We start from the raw sequence: 21,410 nt of genomic DNA on the forward strand, positions 1-21,410 counted from the left end.
AGGTATACCATTGTTGGTATTACTATAATTGTTACCTGCGGTCACATATGGTGTGTATTTAAAATATGTTTGTGTTTTTTCATATGTGTATATATAAATATGTAATTGAGAGTTATGATAACGTTAACAATTAAGGAAGCAGCTACCTTTGTTTTTCTTTTAAATTGTAATAGACCGGGGTGGGTCTAAATAAGTCTGACTTCTTCCCACTCCGTTTCAAGCAAATGATTGATTTATGTTGTTAAAGTAAGGTGAATTTACCTTGTTTTATATATCGAATCAAATTCTTATATATTGCCTTTGTTATATGTCACTATATTGCTCGAAATAAAAATTAATTTCATTTCATTTCAACATCAACTTGTTTTCTGAGATAATTCATCTTTTCTAGTTTGTTGGTTTGTTTTTATTTCCTCAGGTTATGGTTTTGAGGTCTTTTGACGCTATGGCTGCATCAACTATTCAGTATCCAGAAGGCACACTAATCTATGTAACAGACAAGAAAGAACTTTTTATGAGAGAAGAGGATGGTGTCAGAAAAGTCCTGGTAATTGTCTAGGCTTTAATTTTTTTTTTTTTTTTTTTCTCCATCTTCATGTAAGAAGAGTACAAACTTAAAGCCCAAAGTATACTTTACTTGTCCATGTTCCAAAAAATGTATGTGATAAACACGACCATCCACCCTCAATGTCAAAGCAGCATACTTTGAAAGACTTGTGCACTCAAATGTGAGCTAGATGGAGCAAAATGCAGAAAATTAAGTATAAAGGGCCTTTCAAATAGATTTAGATTTAGAAAATAGAAAGTATTAATCTCTGCAGATTGAGTGTGCATTTCCCATTCAGTGGGCATTTTCAAACCAACAGGCAAAGCAGGTATAGTGGTTTAAAATGCCCATCAGATTGAAAATGTCCACTGAAACACCCATTTTGGTTCTGCAGAGACATAGTATCAAATAGAAGGGTCTGTTAGGTGCGCCAAATGCATCCATCCACTGTTGTGGCTGATGGAGTATACTTTGAAAGGCTTGCATGCTCAACTGTGTATAAGTTGGAAGACATAAAACAAAATATAAAGGGTTAGTATACCCAAAAATTATTCACCCTGATGTCATTCCAAACTCACAAGTCCTTTGTTCATCTTTGGTCCTTTGTTCTTTGTTCATCTAATCACAAATTAAGATATTTTTCATGAAATCTGAGAGGTTTTTGAACCCAGAGCAGCGCTTCCAGGTTCTTCATCAGAGCGCCGGCTCATTATTGGCCAGCTCCTGCATCAGAATCACACGTATGCGTCGTGGTGCTCACATAAATTGCTTCGACCAATAATGAGCTGGTATTCTGACGTAGAACCTGGAAGCGCTTCATTGTGTTTACTACATGAACAGCGTAGGAGAATGACGTTGAAGAGAAGAGATTGTTGAATAAAGTTGTTTTTTTTGTTGCTTCATAACATTAAGGTTGAACCACTGGAGTCACATGGACTATTTTAATGATGTATTTACTACCTTTCTGTGCCTTGAAAGTTGCAATGACGTTACTGCCTATGACTGGTTCAAAAACCTCTCGAATGTCATCAAAAATATCTTATTTTTTGTTCTGAAGATGAAAGAAGGTCTTGCGGGTTTGGAACAACATTAGGGTGAGTAATTAATGACAGACTTTTTTTTTTTTTTTTTTTTTTTTTTTAGAACATTTTTGGGTGAACTGACCCTTTAAGAACAGGAAACAGTCTTGCATATTATATTTCCCTTATTCCATAGCATCACATTTGCACTTTTTATTAAATTAGTATTTAATCTGTTAGTGCCATTAGCTGCATTAGCCCTGTGGTTTAATACCTGACATGTATCCTTTTTGTAATTTTCCAAGAATCTATTTGCTGAGAACCTAAACATTTCTGATGTTTCTGGTTGTTTCTTTTCAGCTTGGAGAATATACCCCTTTCCACCGGGGTCTGGTAAGTAACAGAATTAAGTTACTTAATCAACCTTAACTTCCTTTGCCCATATGTATTTGACTAACAAGTACTGTAACAATTTAAGCCATGAGTAAATGTGCGGTCACGTTAGCAAAACAAAATCTACATTTCAAGGGCAAAAAAGGTCGATTGGCAATGGTTGATTTATGCAGTTTTGAACTTTGGTAGCTTCAGATTGTCTGATTTGATTTCTGCATGCCTGTAACTGTGCGTGTCTTGTTATTAAACAAGCTTACAAGCTTTGATATTAATCATTTGCATAGGTGCACTGTACTAATGGCTCTTACAGCTGCTAAAAAAATGATTGTATTGAGATGGAAACCCGATAATTCACTTCTGTTTAACATTGGATCCTTACATTTCTGGATGTGATTCTTCCAGAGCTATCTGGAGTGCTCGAGTTAATGGTGCAAATTGGTGTAGTTGGCACACTAATGCAGTCACTGAAAGATTGGTTGAGGTGATGAAATTGTAGCGATGCATGAAGCACAAAACTCACATAGAATTCACTTTCGAACTAAGCAGCTTTTTGTTGGTCGACATGGCACATTTTTGACCAACTTCAAAATCTGCATGGGAAACTTTTCCATTCTCATGCTAAACTTCTGATAATGTGGATTCCTGTTGAAATGAATGGATTTCACCCACACAATTTTGCCAGGCAACGGTAAAGGTGACTGTACATTTTGGGCAATGGTAAATGTGACCGCATTTTTCTCCTTGCTTTTTTTTTTTTTTGCACGGTTGGTTTCTAGGATAAACAGATGGAAGCAGTGGAGCCTCCACATGTGGTTCATTACTCTCAGGACTACCCCACTACCTCTCGCCCAAGAGCCCCTCCACAACCAGAATCCCTGTATCCTGTGCCACATGATCCCAGATACCAGCCATCATATGACCCATACCACAGACATACAGATCCACACTCCTTTTCTCCAACTGATCCACGGTACTCGCCATCAGTCGACCCAATTTACCAGCACTATCCTGATTCCAGAAAGCACATTCATGGCAGCCACCTGGATCAGTCTGGCTATCCTGACAGAAGATATGAACGTACGCATCATCTCAGGCCTGTCATTGAAGAAGCCAAGCTTCCAGCTCACACACACACAGCAGGACATGCAGTAAGCACCTCATAATTTTTTATGAGGAATATTTTTTTTGCTTGTCTATTTATTTTTGCCTATGCACCATGAGGAATGTCTAACAAATTATACTAGGAAGTAATTTCCATCAAACTGTAAACAATCATCAATTGCTAATGGATTTCTGAAAGGCTTGCTTAATAAGGATTCAAAAAATGTATTTATAAAATAATGTGTAGAGTAAAACAAGGTGACATTATTCTACTCTTGCCTCAAAAAAATTGACAATTTAGCAGCATTTTTACCAATTTTAACATATTCTACTGTATACTACATAAATGGGAAGACCACAAATAAGTCCATAGTGTAATTTTAATAAGTACAAATGCAACATACAGTAAATATGTTGCGCTAACTGAATATCCCTAGTGTTATTTAGTGAATAATATTGGGATACCAGATCACAAGGGAAAAGCCAAGAGTCCATAACACAATCCCACAGAAATTCTTTAAAATACTAATCCTTACATTATTTTACTGAGGTACACTACCAAAAAGTTTAAAAAGTTTGGAGTCAGTAATATTTTTTTTTTTAAATTAGTACTTTTATTCAGCGAGGTTAAATTATGTTTATAGGTTATATTACAGGTTAAAGGGGTGGTTAATTATGATTTCACTTTTCTAGCTTTAGTTAGTGTGTAATGTTGCTGTTTGAGCATTTAACAACATCTGCTAATACACAAGCTCTTTAAGCTCCACCCTCTGTGCTGGGAGCAGCAGCTCATTTGCATTTAAAGGGACACGCACAAAACGACACGTTTTTACTGACCCTCAAAAAGGGACCACTTTAACATGCTGTGCAAAATTATCTGTGGGGTATTTTGAGCTAAAACTTCACATACACATTCTGGGGACAACAGAGACTTGATTTACATATTGTAAAAAGGGGCATTATACCACCCCTTAAAATATTAAATTATTGAGTAATGACTGCTGAAAATTCACTTTTTCCATCACAGGAATAAACTGTTTTTATGTTTTTATATGTAACACTTTATTTTAAGGTGACGTAGTTACATGTTACTATACTTACTATAATAAAAACAATAATTACACATAATTACAAGTAACTAACCCTAAACATAACACTATAGTAAGTACATGTAGCTAATTAATATTACTCACTTATTTGAGTAAGTACAATTTAATTACATCACCTTAAAATGAAGTTTAACTGACAAGTATATTAACAGAAAATAGTTTAGATATAGGCATATTATGCCTAAATCTTTTAAATTGTAATAATATTTTTAAATATTGTCACGTTATACCAGGACAGGAGACCAGAATACAACTTAAACTTTATTTATACACTTGTGCAACCCCAAGAATCCCTGGAGGCAACTGAAGGTCAAATTCAAAAGGCAATGAACTTAAGAGTCTCTTGGAATGCTCAAACTCAGGAAATGTCTTTGAATGCTCGAACTCAGGAGATAATGGATTCCATAGATGACAGTCTCCGTAGATAGTCTTCATAGATGATAGTCTCAGTCTCCGTAGATCCTTGAACCTTAGACGTAGACTCATAGATACACTGAACTTGAACGCAGACTCATAGATGCATGGAACATAGACGTGTAGATACACAGAACTTGAATGAAGACTCACAGAAGCATGGAACATAGATGCAGACTCAGTAGACACTGGAATCATCTGGAAACATGGAAATCGCTCACTGATGATCTTTGGAACCAGTGACAGATACCCAAACTAGACCCAGAACATAACATCAAGTGACAAGTCACATTAATACCTAGCAGTGAGTGCATGTGAAGGGGCTGAATATAAAGGCTGGTGATGAGGTAATGATGAGGAGATGGGATTCAGCTGCGGTGATGAGGGAAGTGAGTGCAGGTGTGGATCCAGGGGGATGCTGGGAAATGTAGTACGTGACAGGGCCAGGGAAAACCAGGGAAACCGTGACAAATATATATATCTAAAAAAATATATATATATTTTGATCAAGAGAATCAAAGGTGATTTTTTTTTTTTAAATCACTAACACCAAACTTTTGAATGGTAGCATAAAAAAATAGAGCATGACAGAAAATGTACAAACCATTGTTTAAAGTGATGGATCAGAACTATTTGTAGCAACCTTTTCATTTCAAATGATTTGTTTCAGTCTTCAAATAGTATTAATTGTCACATTTATTTAGGCCTATATAGCGCTTTATACAAATACAGAACGTTTCAAAGCAGCCGAGTTTAAACAAGAAAATAATAGTAATAATGTTGCAAAGTTCTTTAATTATGAAATTAATACAATTTAATCTGTAAAGCAGCCTTAAAAAACAAAAAACAATAGTGTCATTATTAAGCTCAATTTAATTCAATGTTGATACAGTTTAGTTCAATTCAACTAAAAAGCAGCTCTACCGAAGATAATATTGTCATTATTCAACTCAGGTCAGTTCAGCGTAACATAAAAAAAAATAAAAATAATTCAAGCATGTATTTTACGCAAACAAACAAAATTAATAATTCAATTCACATTTATTTGTATAAAGCGCTTTTCACAATACACATCGTTTCAAAACAGCTTTACAGAAAATGCATGAGTCCACATTACAATTTAGTGTGATCTGTTATCAGAGGTAACTGTCTAAGTTATGTATTTCAGAAATGTACATATACAAATCACAGTTAGCTAAAAATTACAAACAATGTAATAAGTTAAGGCAGAAACAATGAGCTTATTGAAGTAATGAATACTTGATTGTTAACAAATGATAATGACATAGAAAATTGTAGCATTGGTGCATAATTGGGAATTTGTTAACAATAGAAAGTGCTGAAGGTCAGCTGATGTCCTTTTATATAATCTATATTGTTTGTAATATAAACTTATTGTCAAGGTATCTTATAATAACTATCTGTTTTGTCATCCTAGCTGCACCTGATTGCTCTCAACTCACCCCAACGGGGCGACATGCGGGATATTAGAGGTGTAGACCACCAGTGCTTCTTACAGGCCCAAGCAATTGGACTCAAAGGAACATTCAGGGCTTTTCTGTCATCCCGGTTACAGGATCTACACAGTATTGTTCGAAAGCATGACAGGGATCTGTTTCCTATAGTAAATCTTCAAGTAAGATCCTTCATTTGTCACAAAAGCTTTTTTTTTTTTTTTTTACAGTTAATACTGTAGACTTTTATAAAGCTGTTTAATATCTTCACCACAGGATGAGGAATTATTCAGCAACTGGGAGTCTATCTTTAGTGACTCAGAGGGCAGGTTGAATGATGATGTGCGCATCTACTCGTTTGACGGTCGAGATGTTCTCAATGATGATGCCTGGTAAGGGGGTCTAAGACATATTTCTTAACAACTAGAACCTTAACGGAAATTATTAACCTGGCATTTTTTTTCTCCATAACCACTTTAATAGGCCAGAGAAGATGGTATGGCATGGATCAAGCACTGGTGGAAACAGGCAAACAGACAGCTACTGTGAAACATGGCGAACCGGTAGTCATGCCGTCACTGGCATGGCTTCCTCTCTCCAAGATGGCTACCTACTTCAGCAGTTGCCACGTGGCTGCGACAGTTCTTTTATCGTACTGTGCATTGAGAACAGCTACATTGCTGAGTAAACCAAAAACGTGCGTAAGACCAAAATTTGCCTTGAGTCACACCACAAACTGTATGTATGTTCATCTACATGTATTTTAGATTAAAATTCTGACAATTTATTTTTTATGTATTAACTGCTGTGTGACAGCTATCAGTATATCAAAAGATATACATAGCTCCTCCTTACACCAAACCTCCTTAAGCTTTACAACAAACATTTTATCATTGCAGAAAATATGCAATTTAGAAACATTTAGACTAAATTCACTGTTTTATATTTTTTTATAAAAATGTACGTTGTATTATCGCACATAACGGTAATATAGAACCCACTAAGTCAAAAACAACTTTTAAAATACATCTGGTTTTAAAATGGATGTTTTGTAGTGCCTTCTCAATGTCTTGCCAAAACACCAAAATTTTAATAACTAATTCTCTTTAAACTACTTTGTTGTCATTACCATTTTCATTCACATTACTATTTAAATGATTTTATATAAACATATCTATGTAACCTTTCTACATTTTTATACTTTGCAAATCAATCACATCAAACATTCCATGATTGTAATGCAAAAAGACGAGTTTACTTTCTCTAAAGAAAGATGACTTCATAAAAATAGGTAAATCATTGTTCGTTTTTTATTAATATTTATTTTATTTTTTACACGTAACTTGAACACAATTTTTTAAGAGTTTTAGCCCATTGCAGTCTCTCTATTCTACCACCGCCTGCTGTATTCTAAAGTTCAAATGTGACCACTAAAAAAAAAATCTCAAAAAGCCATTTTTACTTTTATTTACTGCATTTCATTTTCAATGGCACTTACATTAATAAATAAATACAACCTATGTTTTACATGTCACTGGTTGTTTCACTCTTAAAAATTCACAAATATTTATTTGGAAAATAAAGTCATTATTGTTATTGGTTTCTTACTGGTCATACCGATCCCTATCATTGAAACAATAGTGTACAGTGCTGGTCAAAATTATTTGCCCCCTTAGTAAATATGATCAAAGATGACTGTAAAAAATAAATCTGCATTGTTAATCCTTTTGATATTTTATTTAATAAAACATTTTTTTTTTTAAAAAAGCAAAAATCTAACCTTTAATTTAAATAAAAGAATTGAAACTGGGAGGGAAAATCACATTATGAAATAAATGTTTTTCTCCAAAACATGTTGGGAACAATAATTTGCCCCCTTTTATTAAATACTTTTTGCAACCTCCTTTTTCCAAGATAACAGCTCTGAGTTTTCTTCTATAATGCCTGATGAGTTTGGAGAACACCTGACAAGAGATCAGAGACCATTCCTCCATACAGAATCTCTCCAGATCCTTCAGATTCCCAGATCCATGTTGGTGCTTCTTCTCTTCAGTTCACTGTCAGGTTTTGATTTTTTATCTGTTGGTATTTGCTAGAATCCATGATGCCATGTATCTGAACAAGATGTCCAGGACCTCTGGCAGAAAATTAGTCCCACAGCATTAAAGATACAGCAGAGTATTTCATTTTACACATGGGGTAATTCATTTTACACTTTTTTTATCTCTGTGTGCACCAAACCCATATTAAGTGTTTGCTGCCAAAAAAGATCATTTTTTTGTTTCATCAAAAAATGTGTAATGTGACATCCCCCCCCCAACCCCCCCAACCCCCCAAACTTTCAATTATTTTACTTCAATAAAAGGTTAGATTTTTATTATTTATTTTTTTTAATAAAATATCAAAAGGATAAACAATGCAGATTTATTTTTTACAGCCATCTTTGATCATATTTACCAAGGGGGCAAATAATTCTGACCAGCACTGTATATGTAACAATATTGCCAGTTACTCTTGTCTAATTAGGTCCACTTGTAAAAAGCCAAAGCATGAGCCACCATTGTGTCTCCAAGCAACACACAGTAGTGTGGTTTTGTTACTGAATGAATCTGTGTTTTTTCGTGAATGATTCAATGACTAGCTCACAACACAAAAAGGCACTTGGTGCCATAATTAAGTAATGGTAGAAAGCGAGTTTGAGTCTAGACCCCTCACTTCAGCCAGGCATACACCTAATTTATATCTCAACCTTTATGAGATATAATTATGCACCATTCCAGTCATGTCTGCCAAAATTGCAACCAATTGTTTGGATAGCTACTTCTGCAAATATAAAAATAAAGATCATTTATACAAACACCAGATGTCATTCATTTGTTTTCCTTGTTTCCACCTTGGGATACATGTTTTGATTATCAGTCAGCTTCAGCTTTACCAGACAGCAATCGGCATTTCATTTAAAACTACCTCTATTACTCCTAAAGAGATGGAACAAGACAGAACAAAACCTACAAGCTAATCCTTATCCTTTTTATTTAAACATTTTCCTTAAAGTTTAAACATTGTCTTAGTAACATGTTCAATTACTTATTTTATTATATTAACACATGACATCTATTACACATGCAGTGACTAGATCATATTTAGTCTTTTGTGTTTTAAATCTGGTTTCTCTCAAGATTTCTTCCCTTTATTACATAGACATGGAGTTTTTTGTCCTTGCCATAGTCACCTTAAGCTTGGCTGCTGTTGTAGAATATTAAGGCATATTTTTCTCTAAAGCTACTTTTAAGCAATATGGGATTTAAAATTGTAATACAAATAAAAATTACTTAAAACTTTTAATTTAATAACAATTTATTTGTAATTATACATGGTCTGGAGATCCTAAAATGTGATCACACTACACACATATATATATATATATATATATAAACAGTAGTATCAATTTTAAAATACAGTAGAACTAAGCAAGTGTCCTGTGTAAAATACAATCTTGTTTGTGTGAAATTTAGGTAACACTTTACAATGTCTCATTTGTTAACACTAGTTAATGTATAAACATGAACTAACAATGAGCATTTGTTGCAGTATTTATTCATTTTTGTTAATGTTAGTTCATGAAAATCCAGCTGTTCATTATTTGCTCATGTTAGTTCACAGTGCATTAACTAATGTTCACAAATACAGCTTTTGATTTTAATAATGTATTAGTACCATAATTGTTGAAATTAACATTAAATTAAGATTAACAAATGCTATAGACGTATTGGACATTCTTAGTTCGTTAACTAATTTAGTTAACTAGTGAAAAAGTGTTACCGAAATTTCTTTTATACAGGTTCTATAAAGATGTTCACATTGAAAAACATGGCAAGTTAGCATAATTTTTCCTTTGTCAATAAAAATATTTCCAAAAGAACTAAAGTATCAAACTATGCATGTCACCAAACATCGCACAGAATTGAGCAACAATGTGAATGCAACAATTTTCTGTTCAAAAAACTGTTTGGAACATTCAGTTATCACTCCATGTTTGCTCCACTATAGGTTATCCATTTCCCACTCCTGCGTACTGGTGAGCAAAACCAATTTCTGAGCGATTCTGGAGCGAAAGAAAAGACTGGAGGCAAAAATCCCACACCTCTAACTCCCCCAGTTAGCTTCCACTGGATACCGATCACATATTCTAAGGACATACTAAATATCAGCCTGGAACACAGCTTGGCCAATCAATTAACAGAATTACAAATGTTCTGCAATAATAATTATTTAAACTTTAATATTTAGCTGCAAATAATACTGCCATCACTGTACTCTGAAGTTATAGAGTAATCCTTGCCATGTTTGGCTTCCAAACATTCCTTATAAAATTATTTTATTAACCCTGACAAAGATAACTTTATAACATGACAAACAACAAAAGACATCCAGATCTGACAATATCTCGATCCGAAAATGTACAATTAGATTTTGATGAGGTTTTAAAAAAAATCTGTTGCTATTCCTAACAATTGGACTACATTTTATGTTTATAAAATGATGAAACCAGGACTATACTTAAAATAATAAAATGTTCTGATTTTGAAGTAACAGTTAAAGAGATGGAGAAACTCCACCTGTAGGCACAATTCCTTTGAATCTCATGTCTTGATGCTGGCTCCATTATGTGCGGTTGTGCCGTCACTGGCAGCTGATGCCATGGCACTAAGTTCAGTGGCTATGGCTACTTCCGTAGCCTCCTGTCCTGATCTTTGATTGCGGTAATGAGACGTGATGATAAAGGCACTACATCCCAAGTAAATCACAGTCAACAGAGTGAAGTAAAAGAAATAAACAAAAAACTGCAAGAGAAAGAGAGAAACAGAATCAGGCCAAAATCATTCTGCATTATGTTACTGTAATTTCTTCTTCTTCTTTTTTTTAAACGCTAGGACCCATTTCTCAATACTTGGGTCACTTTTTCAAAACTCCTGATCAATGTTTATATGTGAATAAAATAATAAATTCAATCTGTTCATCATTTAAAGTTTTACAATCTTTATGAAGTTTTTGAAGCGTTAAAGTGGTAGTTGTGTGGACTGTAAATGGAGGGACAGAAAGCTCTCAGATTTCAATAAAAATATCTTAATTTGTGTTCCAAAGATGAATGAAAGTCTTACGGTTTTGGAACGACATGCAGGAGTATTGACAGAATGTTCCATTTTGGGTAAACTAACCCTTTAAACATAAGTTTAAAGTAGCTGTACTCCTACACAGGTGTTTGTCTTTCAATTTCATTACTCTCTATACAAAAGGGGGAAAACTTGGGAATAATTTTGAATTGTAATGTAAACAATGACCATGTAACATACTGCAGTGTATTTTGAACCGTAGGGAGGTTTCATTATTGTTTTGTGAAAATATTTTACAAAAGAAATCATTGTGTAATGCTACATGTTTTAAAGGTCATTGTTTATGACAAAGTGTGTTTGTTGGGTGATAACCTTTGCTAGTGTTATGGAAGAATGAGTTGATTTGAGACATGTATGAAGTGTTTTGGTAGTTTTAGAGCATTTTGATTGTGAAATCAACTGATGTGCCAAGCTAAAAGTTAATAAAGGGAACTGTGTGAAGAGTTTTGAAAAAGTGACCCAAGTATTTAGTATTGGTCCTGTTTATCTGTGTGTAACTATTAACAGAAGTCAACCTAGAATTTTACACACCTGAGAATGAACATCCAAACCCAATCCACTCTTATCAACCACAATTAAAGTGATGACCGTCTTCAGAATTGTTCCAAGAAAAGTGTTTACTCCAAACACTAAAGCACACAATTCTTTAGTGAGAGAGGAGGCAATCTGGAAACTGAAAGGAAAAAACACAAAATGAATTATTTATGGACAAAATGCAGAGAACAGACATCTGGATAATTGTATATAAAAAAAGTGTATTTTCTTTAAATGGTTTAATTTCCTTAGTGTTTTTCTTTTAGCTTCATCAAAAGCTCCACGTTTCAAACAACAACAAACTTCAAGTTCTTGCTCTCTGTGAAATAAATGTTTTTACAGGTGCATCCAACTCATCTCCTCCTCAGTCAATTCAAAACATTTTATGCAATATGTGCCATCGTTGTTTAATGTGGGATTTTAACAAAAAAAACACATGAAAAAATATTTTACATACATTTAATAATAAAATTAAACAAATAGCTTAATATCACTCACATGGCAATAGGCACAAGGAACTGGTAGAAGCCTCTGAAAAGGGCATATGACACATAGCAAACCCAGATATTTCCTGTGATGCCCATGAGAAGCAGTAGACCGGCCTGTGCCCCAGTAATCAATCCAATCACCAGTTCAGACCACAGATTCCATCTAATTTTCACATAGCCTGCTGCAAATGACGCGATTGCACCTATGGAGCACATGAAGTGTGATTGTCATGTAATTATCATGCTGATTAACAAACGTCTATTCTCACCAAGACCAAATTAGTGCATGAAAATCTGAAAAACTGTTTGCAAATATTTTTCAACTTGTGTGTCATTTACACCATGGGTTCTTCATTCCTTGTCATGGAGAGATGCTTTCCTGCCGAGTATAGCTCCAACTCTGATTAAATGCACCTGAATCAACTAAAAACTCAGCAGGGAAGTGGCTTTCCAGCACTAGGAATAAGGAATCCTGGTTTACATGTTTTTGTTGTTGTTGTTTTTGTGTTTGCCAAGCACGTGTCATGCCCAAGCTCAAAGGTTGAGGAACATGAACTTTGCTTGTTCTCGCCAAATAGTAAACCATCAAGTATCATGTAAACCTCAATTAGGATTTTGATTCATGCGGAAAAGATCAAACGTCAAGATCCTAGTAAAAAAAAAAACCTGTAGGTCACAATGACTTGCGTTGGGAACTCTGATGACCCATTATTGCTAGTATAAGCCAGCAGATAATTACTGGCCGATTTATTGGTCGATAACCAATAAATGGCTGTTATTATAAATCCGTAGTATTTTGTTTTTAAAAAAAGAGAATTACAACAAACAAAAATCTAAAACTTTATAGTTTGTCAGCTAAAGTGGTTTAATTATCACCCGATGCAATTGAAAATATATAGTTTGATGAACTTTTAAGAAATAAACATAACTCATGTTGTACTACTACACAAATGCATAGCTGTTATCATTACACTCACACAGCAACTCACAATGACTTGCCCTCTTAAAACAAAACGCATAAGTGCTAAAGTGGAGATGAAACAGAAGTAGCAACAGATCTTTGATTTCATATTGTGACGTATATACCAGTTTTTCAACAGATTACCAAAAAAGAAAAACATGTAGGATGGGGACTTGATTCTATACATCGGTTAATTCCATGAAGGCAGATCTGAATGCAAACTTGCAATCAAATTTAAGAAAGGGCCTGGGTTTAAACATACTAAATGATTGGAGAAGTATGGCATAACATCATATGACATTTTGATTTAAAATGATCAGATCAAAACATGCATGGGTGAATTGTTCACAATAAGATCAATAAAATGAATAAAGAAATAGATAGGGTGAATTTTTATTTTATGCCGACTTTTTTTTTTATCTTTGCCATAACTTATTGCCATCCCAATAATTTTGTGTAAGATGATGACAAAATAAATCAAAAAGTGTTTTGGAGGCTGATAACTGATAAATTGTGCATCTTTAATTTTGAACACTGGTTTAAGTAAGCAGTGTTTAAGTAAGTAAATTTATTTCCACACTTAAATAAATCAACAGTTGGTAGGCAGTGCCCTTGTCAACAAAATGTTTATTCGTTTGCTTAAAGGGATAGTTCACCCAAAAATAAAAATTGTGTTGAATGATAAACCAAACAGTTGATGGACCCCATTGACTTTCATAGTATTAGTTTTTCCATCCTATGGAAGTCAATGGTGCCAATCAACTGTTTGGTTACTGACATTCTTCAAAATAACTTCTTTTGTGTTCTTCAGAAGAAATAAATTCATACAGGTTTGGAACAACTTGAGGGTGAGTAAATGCTGACAGAATTTTTGGGTGAACTATCCCTTTAAGAAATCAGAGTGGATGCTACTTACAAAAAAAAACGATTCTGTGGTTGAGATTATTTGTTGTTGTTTTAATTTAACATTTACATTTACATTTACATCAGCTAAATGAATAAATGTAAATGTAAATGTAAAATTTAACAAATATAGCAACTACAACAAGATATAATCCTTCTTACCTAATAATGTAGAGGCAGCTTCAACCGCTCCATTGTAGACGTGCTTGTTTTCTATGGCAGGGTAGACTTTATTCCACAGGATGTGCACATAAAACACAACTAAATAGTAACCAGTGGAGTTGAACACCCACCACAAGCTCCAAAGCCTTAAACTAGGTACCTTCACAACATTCTTTAACTCCTTCAGCATCTGAACAAACACCGAATTTGCCCAGGAGAGGGAATTGTGGCTACTGCCCAGTGCTGCCACACTGCCATCATTAATTCTGGCCAATTCCGATTGAGCTGCTTCCTTCCTCTCCTTCTCTAGACGGGCTTGGTTGAAAAACATGCTACGTTTGGGCCATGGCAAGCAGAAGGACAAGAGTAGCCCAAAAATGACAAACCCCAAAGAGACCATGCTTAAAGTCATGTATGATACATTCCCTAGTGACACACACATCTGACCCAGCACAGAGCTCGTGAAGACTCCCATGAGCACAGCTGAGCGGGAGTAGCTGGCAACACGTTGGTAAACATTCGCTGGTACTAGCGAGAATATGTAGGAGGAGTATGCCACACGGGCAGCCATGGTGATGCCGTAAAAGAACTCCATAAACTGCATCTCCAGCAACGAGTAGCCCAAAAGCAGCAAGACCCAAATGGAAACATGACTCAAGCTCTGAAGGATCAGCACAGGTTTGTAGCGTAGATAATCTGTCAGCAGAAACACAGGCACCAGCACAGCCATATAGGAATATGTGAGGACTGGGGTGATTTCATTGGTAACCTGAAAAGATATCAGAAAGTCATTGTTACATCTTATATGGGGTAGAGGGAGAGCAGGGATATTTTAATGTTCAAATGTAACATCAGTAATAACATAAAAGACAATGCCCTTACTTACCTCCACCACCAGGAGTTTACAGTGTGAAACATCAGATTTGAATTATACGTAAGGAATAATTGACGACAGGCCGTTGAATTATTAGAAAAATAATGCACACCCGAGGTGGTAATGCGGTCACGACGCGAAGCGGAGTGGCCGTTACACCTCGGTGTGCATTATTTTTCTAATAATTCAACGGCCTGAAGTCAATTATTCCGCTTATACTACAGTTACCACACCTCGAAACATTGTTCAGATTATGTATTTCAAGACGTTTGTAAAGTTGTTGTCATTAAAACGCTCTTGTATGTAGGACTAATTTCTTACGCATGCCTCCGTTGCTAATTCCAAAACGTCATTTTAGAGTTAGTAACGGAGGTTTGAGCCACTGATAGCAGACTAATGCTGGGGACACACGACTAGCTGACACATTCTCTGACTGTTTTCATCGCAGCTTATAAACACCGACTTTGAACACAGACTGAACGCGCTGAACACGCGTTTGGGCATGAATGATCAGTCATCAAATTACATTCATAACCGGTGTCTTCGGCTCGGCTTTATGCAGTTATTAATGCAGTTATTAGAGAGAGATGTTGCAATAATGAGACAGAAAAGCATGTGCGTCAATATTATTATTTATTTATTTATTCAATTCGTTTTAATTAATTAATTCATTTTTTTTTTTCTATTATTGACAGATGACAGTAGACTAGCCAAATAAATGAAAAAAAAAGCCTTTTAACAGTAAGGCCTATCAATAATTATTTATTTGTTATATTATCTGCAATAAAAATCCGTGCTGCAGGACTATCCATTTATTTAGCCTATATTCAGTTTAATTTTCTATTGATTATAGATAGGAATATACTTTCTTTATTCAAATTAAACTGCATGTTTCCATTGATTGTGAAGCTAGACATTGAAAATTGCAGATCAAGCGCATGGGGCTAAATGTTTTTTCTTGTTATGAATTGTATCCTATTTTCCGTTATTACAGTTGACTACGCGAAGTGATATGGAACTGTAATGCGGTCAAGACCTGCCTGGAACTACTTTAGCTGTGCGTTTCCCTGAAAATAATGCACACCTTAGAACGTTCATCAACCAATCAGATTCAAGCATTCAACGGCCCTGTAGTATAAGCATGATTAATTGTTAGCATGATTAATAGCAGTGTGAAAAAAGACAGCCAAGGATTCCATTTTTCCAGGGTTTAGAATGACTCAGGGTTAAACTGAGAATGTGCCATCTGAGATGAGAGTAGTGTACATGGAGAGCACATGGCATCCCAGAATAAATTTGATTGTTATATTAAAAACGTGGACAAGGCGTAGATTTTTAAAAACATTAAAAACATTTTTTACATTTAAAAAGTGTCTCTTTGAGGTTTAAAATATTTCTAAATAAGTATTTTCCTCATCAGACTTTTTCTTACTTGCTGTGTGTTCACATACTGTGTTGTTTTATGTATGTACAGATATGTAATAGTATGGTACTGTAAAAATGGTACCCTTAACATTAGCAGTCTTCCTACAAGTCAGCAGTTTCACAATGTAGTGCTACTTTGACTGTCAAGAAGAAGTCTGCAGCTGAGCTCGCTTCAGGGCAGGCTTGAATAACTTTTTGTTCACGTTTTGTATTGAATAACATTAGTATGTTATATGAGTTTTTTCATTATGGCTACATTTATTGCATACCACTTTTACAATTAGCCTATACAGAATAAATGTAACATCAGCCTTTGTGTATTTCTAGTTTAATTGTATTCGACTCGTTTGAGTTATAAATTTAACTGACACGGGTAATGAATGACTGTTAATATACAGTTGTGGCAAAACTTCACAGCGACAGGCTAAATATTTTCTGAACAAATAAACAAAAACCAAATGAATGATCCCTAATCTGCTTAATGCAAGACATGCATTTAATCACCTTAGCAAGCAGACTGAAAAAAATGTCCTTTTTTTGTCTAATCAGATACATAAGTATGACATATACAACAGTTTTTGGGTGTTCTTTTAGTTAGTAAAACATTTTGAACATGTAATAAAATATATAATGTGAAAGAGAACTTGGGCTAAACAGAAGTGTTTTAGAAGTGTTTTAGAGGATTTAGAAGTGTTTACAAAAAAGACATTATGTGGTTAATTAATAACTCTAATGAGTGGGCATGATCTAGGTCCTTCCTCAAAGCAAATCTGACCCACTGTAGAGGAATGTGAACTCTGACCACATTCACATGGTTTGCCAGAACCCAGCAGCTGTGTCGGAGATTTAAGACCAAGTTACACAATCATAACTGTGTATAAACTAAGTATTGGCAACAAAATAAATACATACTGTAGTGCGTAAACAGTCTCTCAAGTTTCAGTGTTTATGAAATTTAAAACAAACAAACAAACAAACATTCAGTATGTTTTATCAGATTGAATAAAGTCATTTCATATTTTTTAAGTGTTTTTCATAAACTAGAATAAGATTAGAATAAAAGTAGAATAGCACCAGACCTGATCTCTGGTGAAGTTCTTCTCTGTACTGAGCAGGTATGGTGTGATAAAGGGCTCTCCAGGCTTCAGCTGCACCATGAAGCCATAGAAACAAAGGTAAACAACGGACCATATCCATGAACTGGTATTCTGCATTTGGGTTTCCAGGTCTTCCTTGGTTTCAAAGATGACTGACTCGGGAGCAACATTTTCCGCAGTGTGTCCATTGTCATCAGTCTTCATTTCCTCCTTACCATCCTCTGTCCTTTCATTGCATATAATCACTTCCACCATGTTACAGCAATACAACTGATGCTGTAAAGCTGAATTATTTAATGATGTAAAAATGCAGAAGGAATGTTAATGTCCAAGTTAATAGCTGAAGGTTTAGCAGTTTAACAGAGCTCATAGACTGGTAACAACCAAGCGACTGCACTAGCCAGTAAATCCTAAGATATGCGCCGTGTTAACTATTACTGGGAGCGGAGAGGACACTTTCATAATGATACAGCAATGTGTTAAACAGCTACAAGCTAACATTTTTTCTGTGCAAGCATTCACCTTTGCTCAACTTCCAGGTTCCAGCACCATCAAAAGTGCTACCAAACTGGAACAAACATTGTGATTCTGTAAAGGAGCACAAAGTAAATCAAATTGTTAGTTTGATTTTTATAATAAAATGTACATATAATGAATAGATTTAAATTTAGTATATAGATTGGTCTGTGATTTTGTTGTTCTTGGGTCTTTAATAGCTAAACAATAAATATTAAACAATATAGACCAAACTTAAGTCTCTACAAGACAGCATGAACAGTCAAAGGAGTTTGGAGTTATTGGCTCTAATGAAAGTAAACGTGCTGTAACACACTGAGTGATAGCACTTTATTTTACAGTCCTGTTCCTCATGCTAGCCTATGTACAATTGCAATAACTTGGTACTGACTCTGAACCTACCCCTAAACCTAAACTTAACCCATGTAGTTACCTTATATTACAAGTACTCTCTTGGGTAAGAACACTGTAAGTACACGTAAGTGCTCAAACTGTAAAATAAAGTGTAACCCACTGAGTAAATTGCATTTATTCACAAATCAAATGTCTAACAGCGCAATGTCAGCTCTAATACACATCTAATGACGACCAAGTCTGCTAGTTAATGGGTAACAAAATCTCGTACTCTCTTGATATTGTTTGCATATAATCCTACTAATGTTCAAGTATGCATGGAGCTGATTTGAGTTAAATTTGCCTGTTGCTTTTCCTGCGGTCAATTTAAACCCTTTAGTGCTAAGCTAATAATCTTTGAGACTGAAAATATTATAGCCTAGTGTAAGTTATTTATACACAGCGCGACAGACTTTAACCCCTCAGAACAGGATGACAACACGTACCAATTTTGTCACTGAGAACCGGTCGGTCTAAAATCCACGAGACACATGCATGCCTGTAGTCGCGCGAATAACCCACTCCCACTGACTGGGCATGCGCACCGGATGTTTATCTTAACTTGAACGAATCGTACTTTTGAGTCGGATCTTTTGTAATGAACTCTTCATTGATCATTTCACAAAACTGGTCTGAATGATTCGTTCTGAATGAATCGGTCTCGAGTAAACTGACACTGAACCGATGTCTCTTCTCTGTCTCTGGTGAGTTTCATGAATCCCCCTCCCACTAAAATATTTGTCAGTCTTATCAATAATGAGTCAAAACAGAGCTGTTCAATCATAATGTAAAATTGTATAGGCCAATAAAAATGTCCAATGATTTTTGGCAATTTCTCATTGGTTAACGTTTATCTACAACATAAATTATATACAGTTATTCATCAAACGTGAATTTTGAAGCCGATGATTCTGCAGCTGTGTAATGTGTTATGATGCTTTGCCAAAAGAGGGCGCTCCAAGAATGGAATTTAAGTGAGAAGGTGTTCACTACTAATCAGAAACTCTATTCTATGATTTTGTTGACTGAGGTAAGATTGTATGTAAATAATATAAGATGATCTCTGAATAACGCTATCAATACTTTAAAAATGTCCGAGCTTTACAAAGTATTTATTTGATATCTGTATACTGTACCCTTGTTTGTGTTTATTATAGAAAAAAAAGACCTTGTGAACAAAGGCGTCAAATAGACTGTTAAGGGTCCTTGTCATAATCAAGCATGTTTTATCTTTAAGTTACTTATTTTATTTTTTTAAATTTTTTCTCAGCCATTTATTCACATAATTATTAATGCTATAAGAAGCTTCCATTCATCACTCTCTTTCTTATCCATGATATAACATAGTAAATCCTGCATTAGCAGTCACATCACTTACTAAGTTCAAGTGCCAAGAAAGTTCATTGTGCACATCACACTCTGAACTGTGCTCTCTCTCTCTCTCTCTCTCTCTCTCACTCTCTCTCTCTCTCTCTCTGAAAGGTTAATTTAGCTAATGGAAAATAACTTGGCTATTAATATAGTGAGTCATTATCTCTTATCACTGACAAAATACATACGACCAATATGGTCGCGTCACACTTTATATTAGGTGTCTTTAATTACTATGCACTTTATAACAAAAATGTTAGGTAGCCTACAGTGTACTTATTGTTCGTGTTCATGTTGTGTTGCAAAACACTTTTGCTGCTATTGAGGTAGGATATGGGTATGGTTAGGAACAGGTTTGCTGGTATAGTTAGGTTTATGGTTGGGTTAAGGGGAGGAGTTGGGTCAACAGTGTAATTATAGATGTAATTACAAAAAATTACAGTTGTTATTACATGCACATTTTTTTTAAATATAAGTAGGCTACACAATGTAAAGACATGTATACACAAATGTATTGTATACAAATAATTTAAATGTTAGTAAATAGTAGTTAAAGACACTTAAAGTCAGCATGAAATCAAAATTGACGATTCTTGTTTATTATGGAATATTGTAGTATTTTTTATAAAGTAATTATCCGTGCACATCCTTATTTTTTTAAAAACATACATTTTCCCTCGTAATCTTGAATCAAAATACAACCTGTCACATGAGGTCACAGCAATAGCAAATATCAACGATCCAATCAATTTTTGATAGAAGAAATCAAATCCGTTGACTTTTTTTTCTTGTTCGAGAAGCCGTTTCACTCCGAGCAGCAATATTACATACATCAACAGTAAAGAACACAATGTTTGCATTTGCTTACATACTGTAGACTGCCGGTCCACAGAGATAATTTGGATTGCTTCTAGCTAAACTTCTCCTCAACTGTATTCAACGTGAGGTGTCTGGCATCTCAAACGAGCCTATTGATAGCTTGCAGGTTATAAGGGAGTCTGGTTACTTCAAAGATGACACATAAGAATTTCATTGTACATTTTACACCCTTGCTTTGTACTGTGTTTGCATCAGCACCAAGTGAAATTATATTTATACTTGGCACTATGTGTTGCCTTACTCGAACGTTCGAAAGTCAAATGAACTATTTCTTAAAACCAGAGGCTGACATAGATTCAAGAATATATATCACATGGAAATTATGCACATTGACATGCAACAGCATGTCATGTATTTTGTACTCTGCAGATGCATTAGGGCCAGGTCAGGGGAGCAAAAGCTTTATGTGAGAGACTCAAGCTGTCAAGCTGTTGTCTTTTGTTCCTCTGAGAATAAAGGAAATACAGCCTCTGGCTGTTGAGATGGACACATGATTCTCCAGTGTTAGAGCAATGGTGCATTAAATCTTAGCCCCCATCTACACATATTTTGGTGTTGAAATGTGTAAAAATAAAAAAAATAAAAAGAAAAGAAAA

General features: G+C 34.9%; 2 protein-coding genes across 7 annotated transcripts in view; one reads left to right on the top strand and one right to left on the bottom strand.

Annotated features, from left to right (window-relative positions):
• Window positions 1-8,892, top strand: part of col18a1b (collagen type XVIII alpha 1 chain b) — a 130,632-nt gene extending 121,740 nt beyond the window's left edge. For all 6 annotated transcript variants that reach the window (XM_079883343.1, XM_079883338.1, XM_079883340.1 and 3 more), the window contains 6 exons: window positions 419-547; window positions 1,927-1,959; window positions 2,736-3,107; window positions 6,022-6,219; window positions 6,314-6,429; window positions 6,521-8,892. In XM_079883343.1, coding sequence (XP_079739469.1) covers window positions 419-547; window positions 1,927-1,959; window positions 2,736-3,107; window positions 6,022-6,219; window positions 6,314-6,429; window positions 6,521-6,725 — 1,053 coding nt within the window. In that variant the 3' untranslated portion in view covers window positions 6,726-8,892. The remainder of the gene's footprint in view (window positions 1-418; window positions 548-1,926; window positions 1,960-2,735; window positions 3,108-6,021; window positions 6,220-6,313; window positions 6,430-6,520) is intronic.
• Window positions 8,893-9,624: 732 nt separating this feature from the next.
• Window positions 9,625-19,101, bottom strand: slc19a1 (solute carrier family 19 member 1). Its single transcript, XM_079882767.1, has 7 exons — window positions 19,011-19,101; window positions 18,178-18,243; window positions 17,638-17,939; window positions 14,260-15,028; window positions 12,244-12,436; window positions 11,743-11,884; window positions 9,625-10,881 (listed from the first exon to the last, which is right to left on the bottom strand). Exons 3-7 carry the CDS (start codon window positions 17,908-17,910, stop codon window positions 10,681-10,683), a joined length of 1,578 nt encoding a protein of 525 aa, XP_079738893.1. The 5' UTR covers window positions 17,911-17,939; window positions 18,178-18,243; window positions 19,011-19,101; the 3' UTR covers window positions 9,625-10,680.
• Window positions 19,102-21,410: the final 2,309 nt, after the last annotated feature.

The sequence above is a fragment of the Squalius cephalus genome (assembly GCF_949319135.1).
Source record: "Squalius cephalus genome assembly, chromosome: 10".
Taxonomy (NCBI): Eukaryota; Metazoa; Chordata; class Actinopteri; order Cypriniformes; family Leuciscidae; genus Squalius; species Squalius cephalus.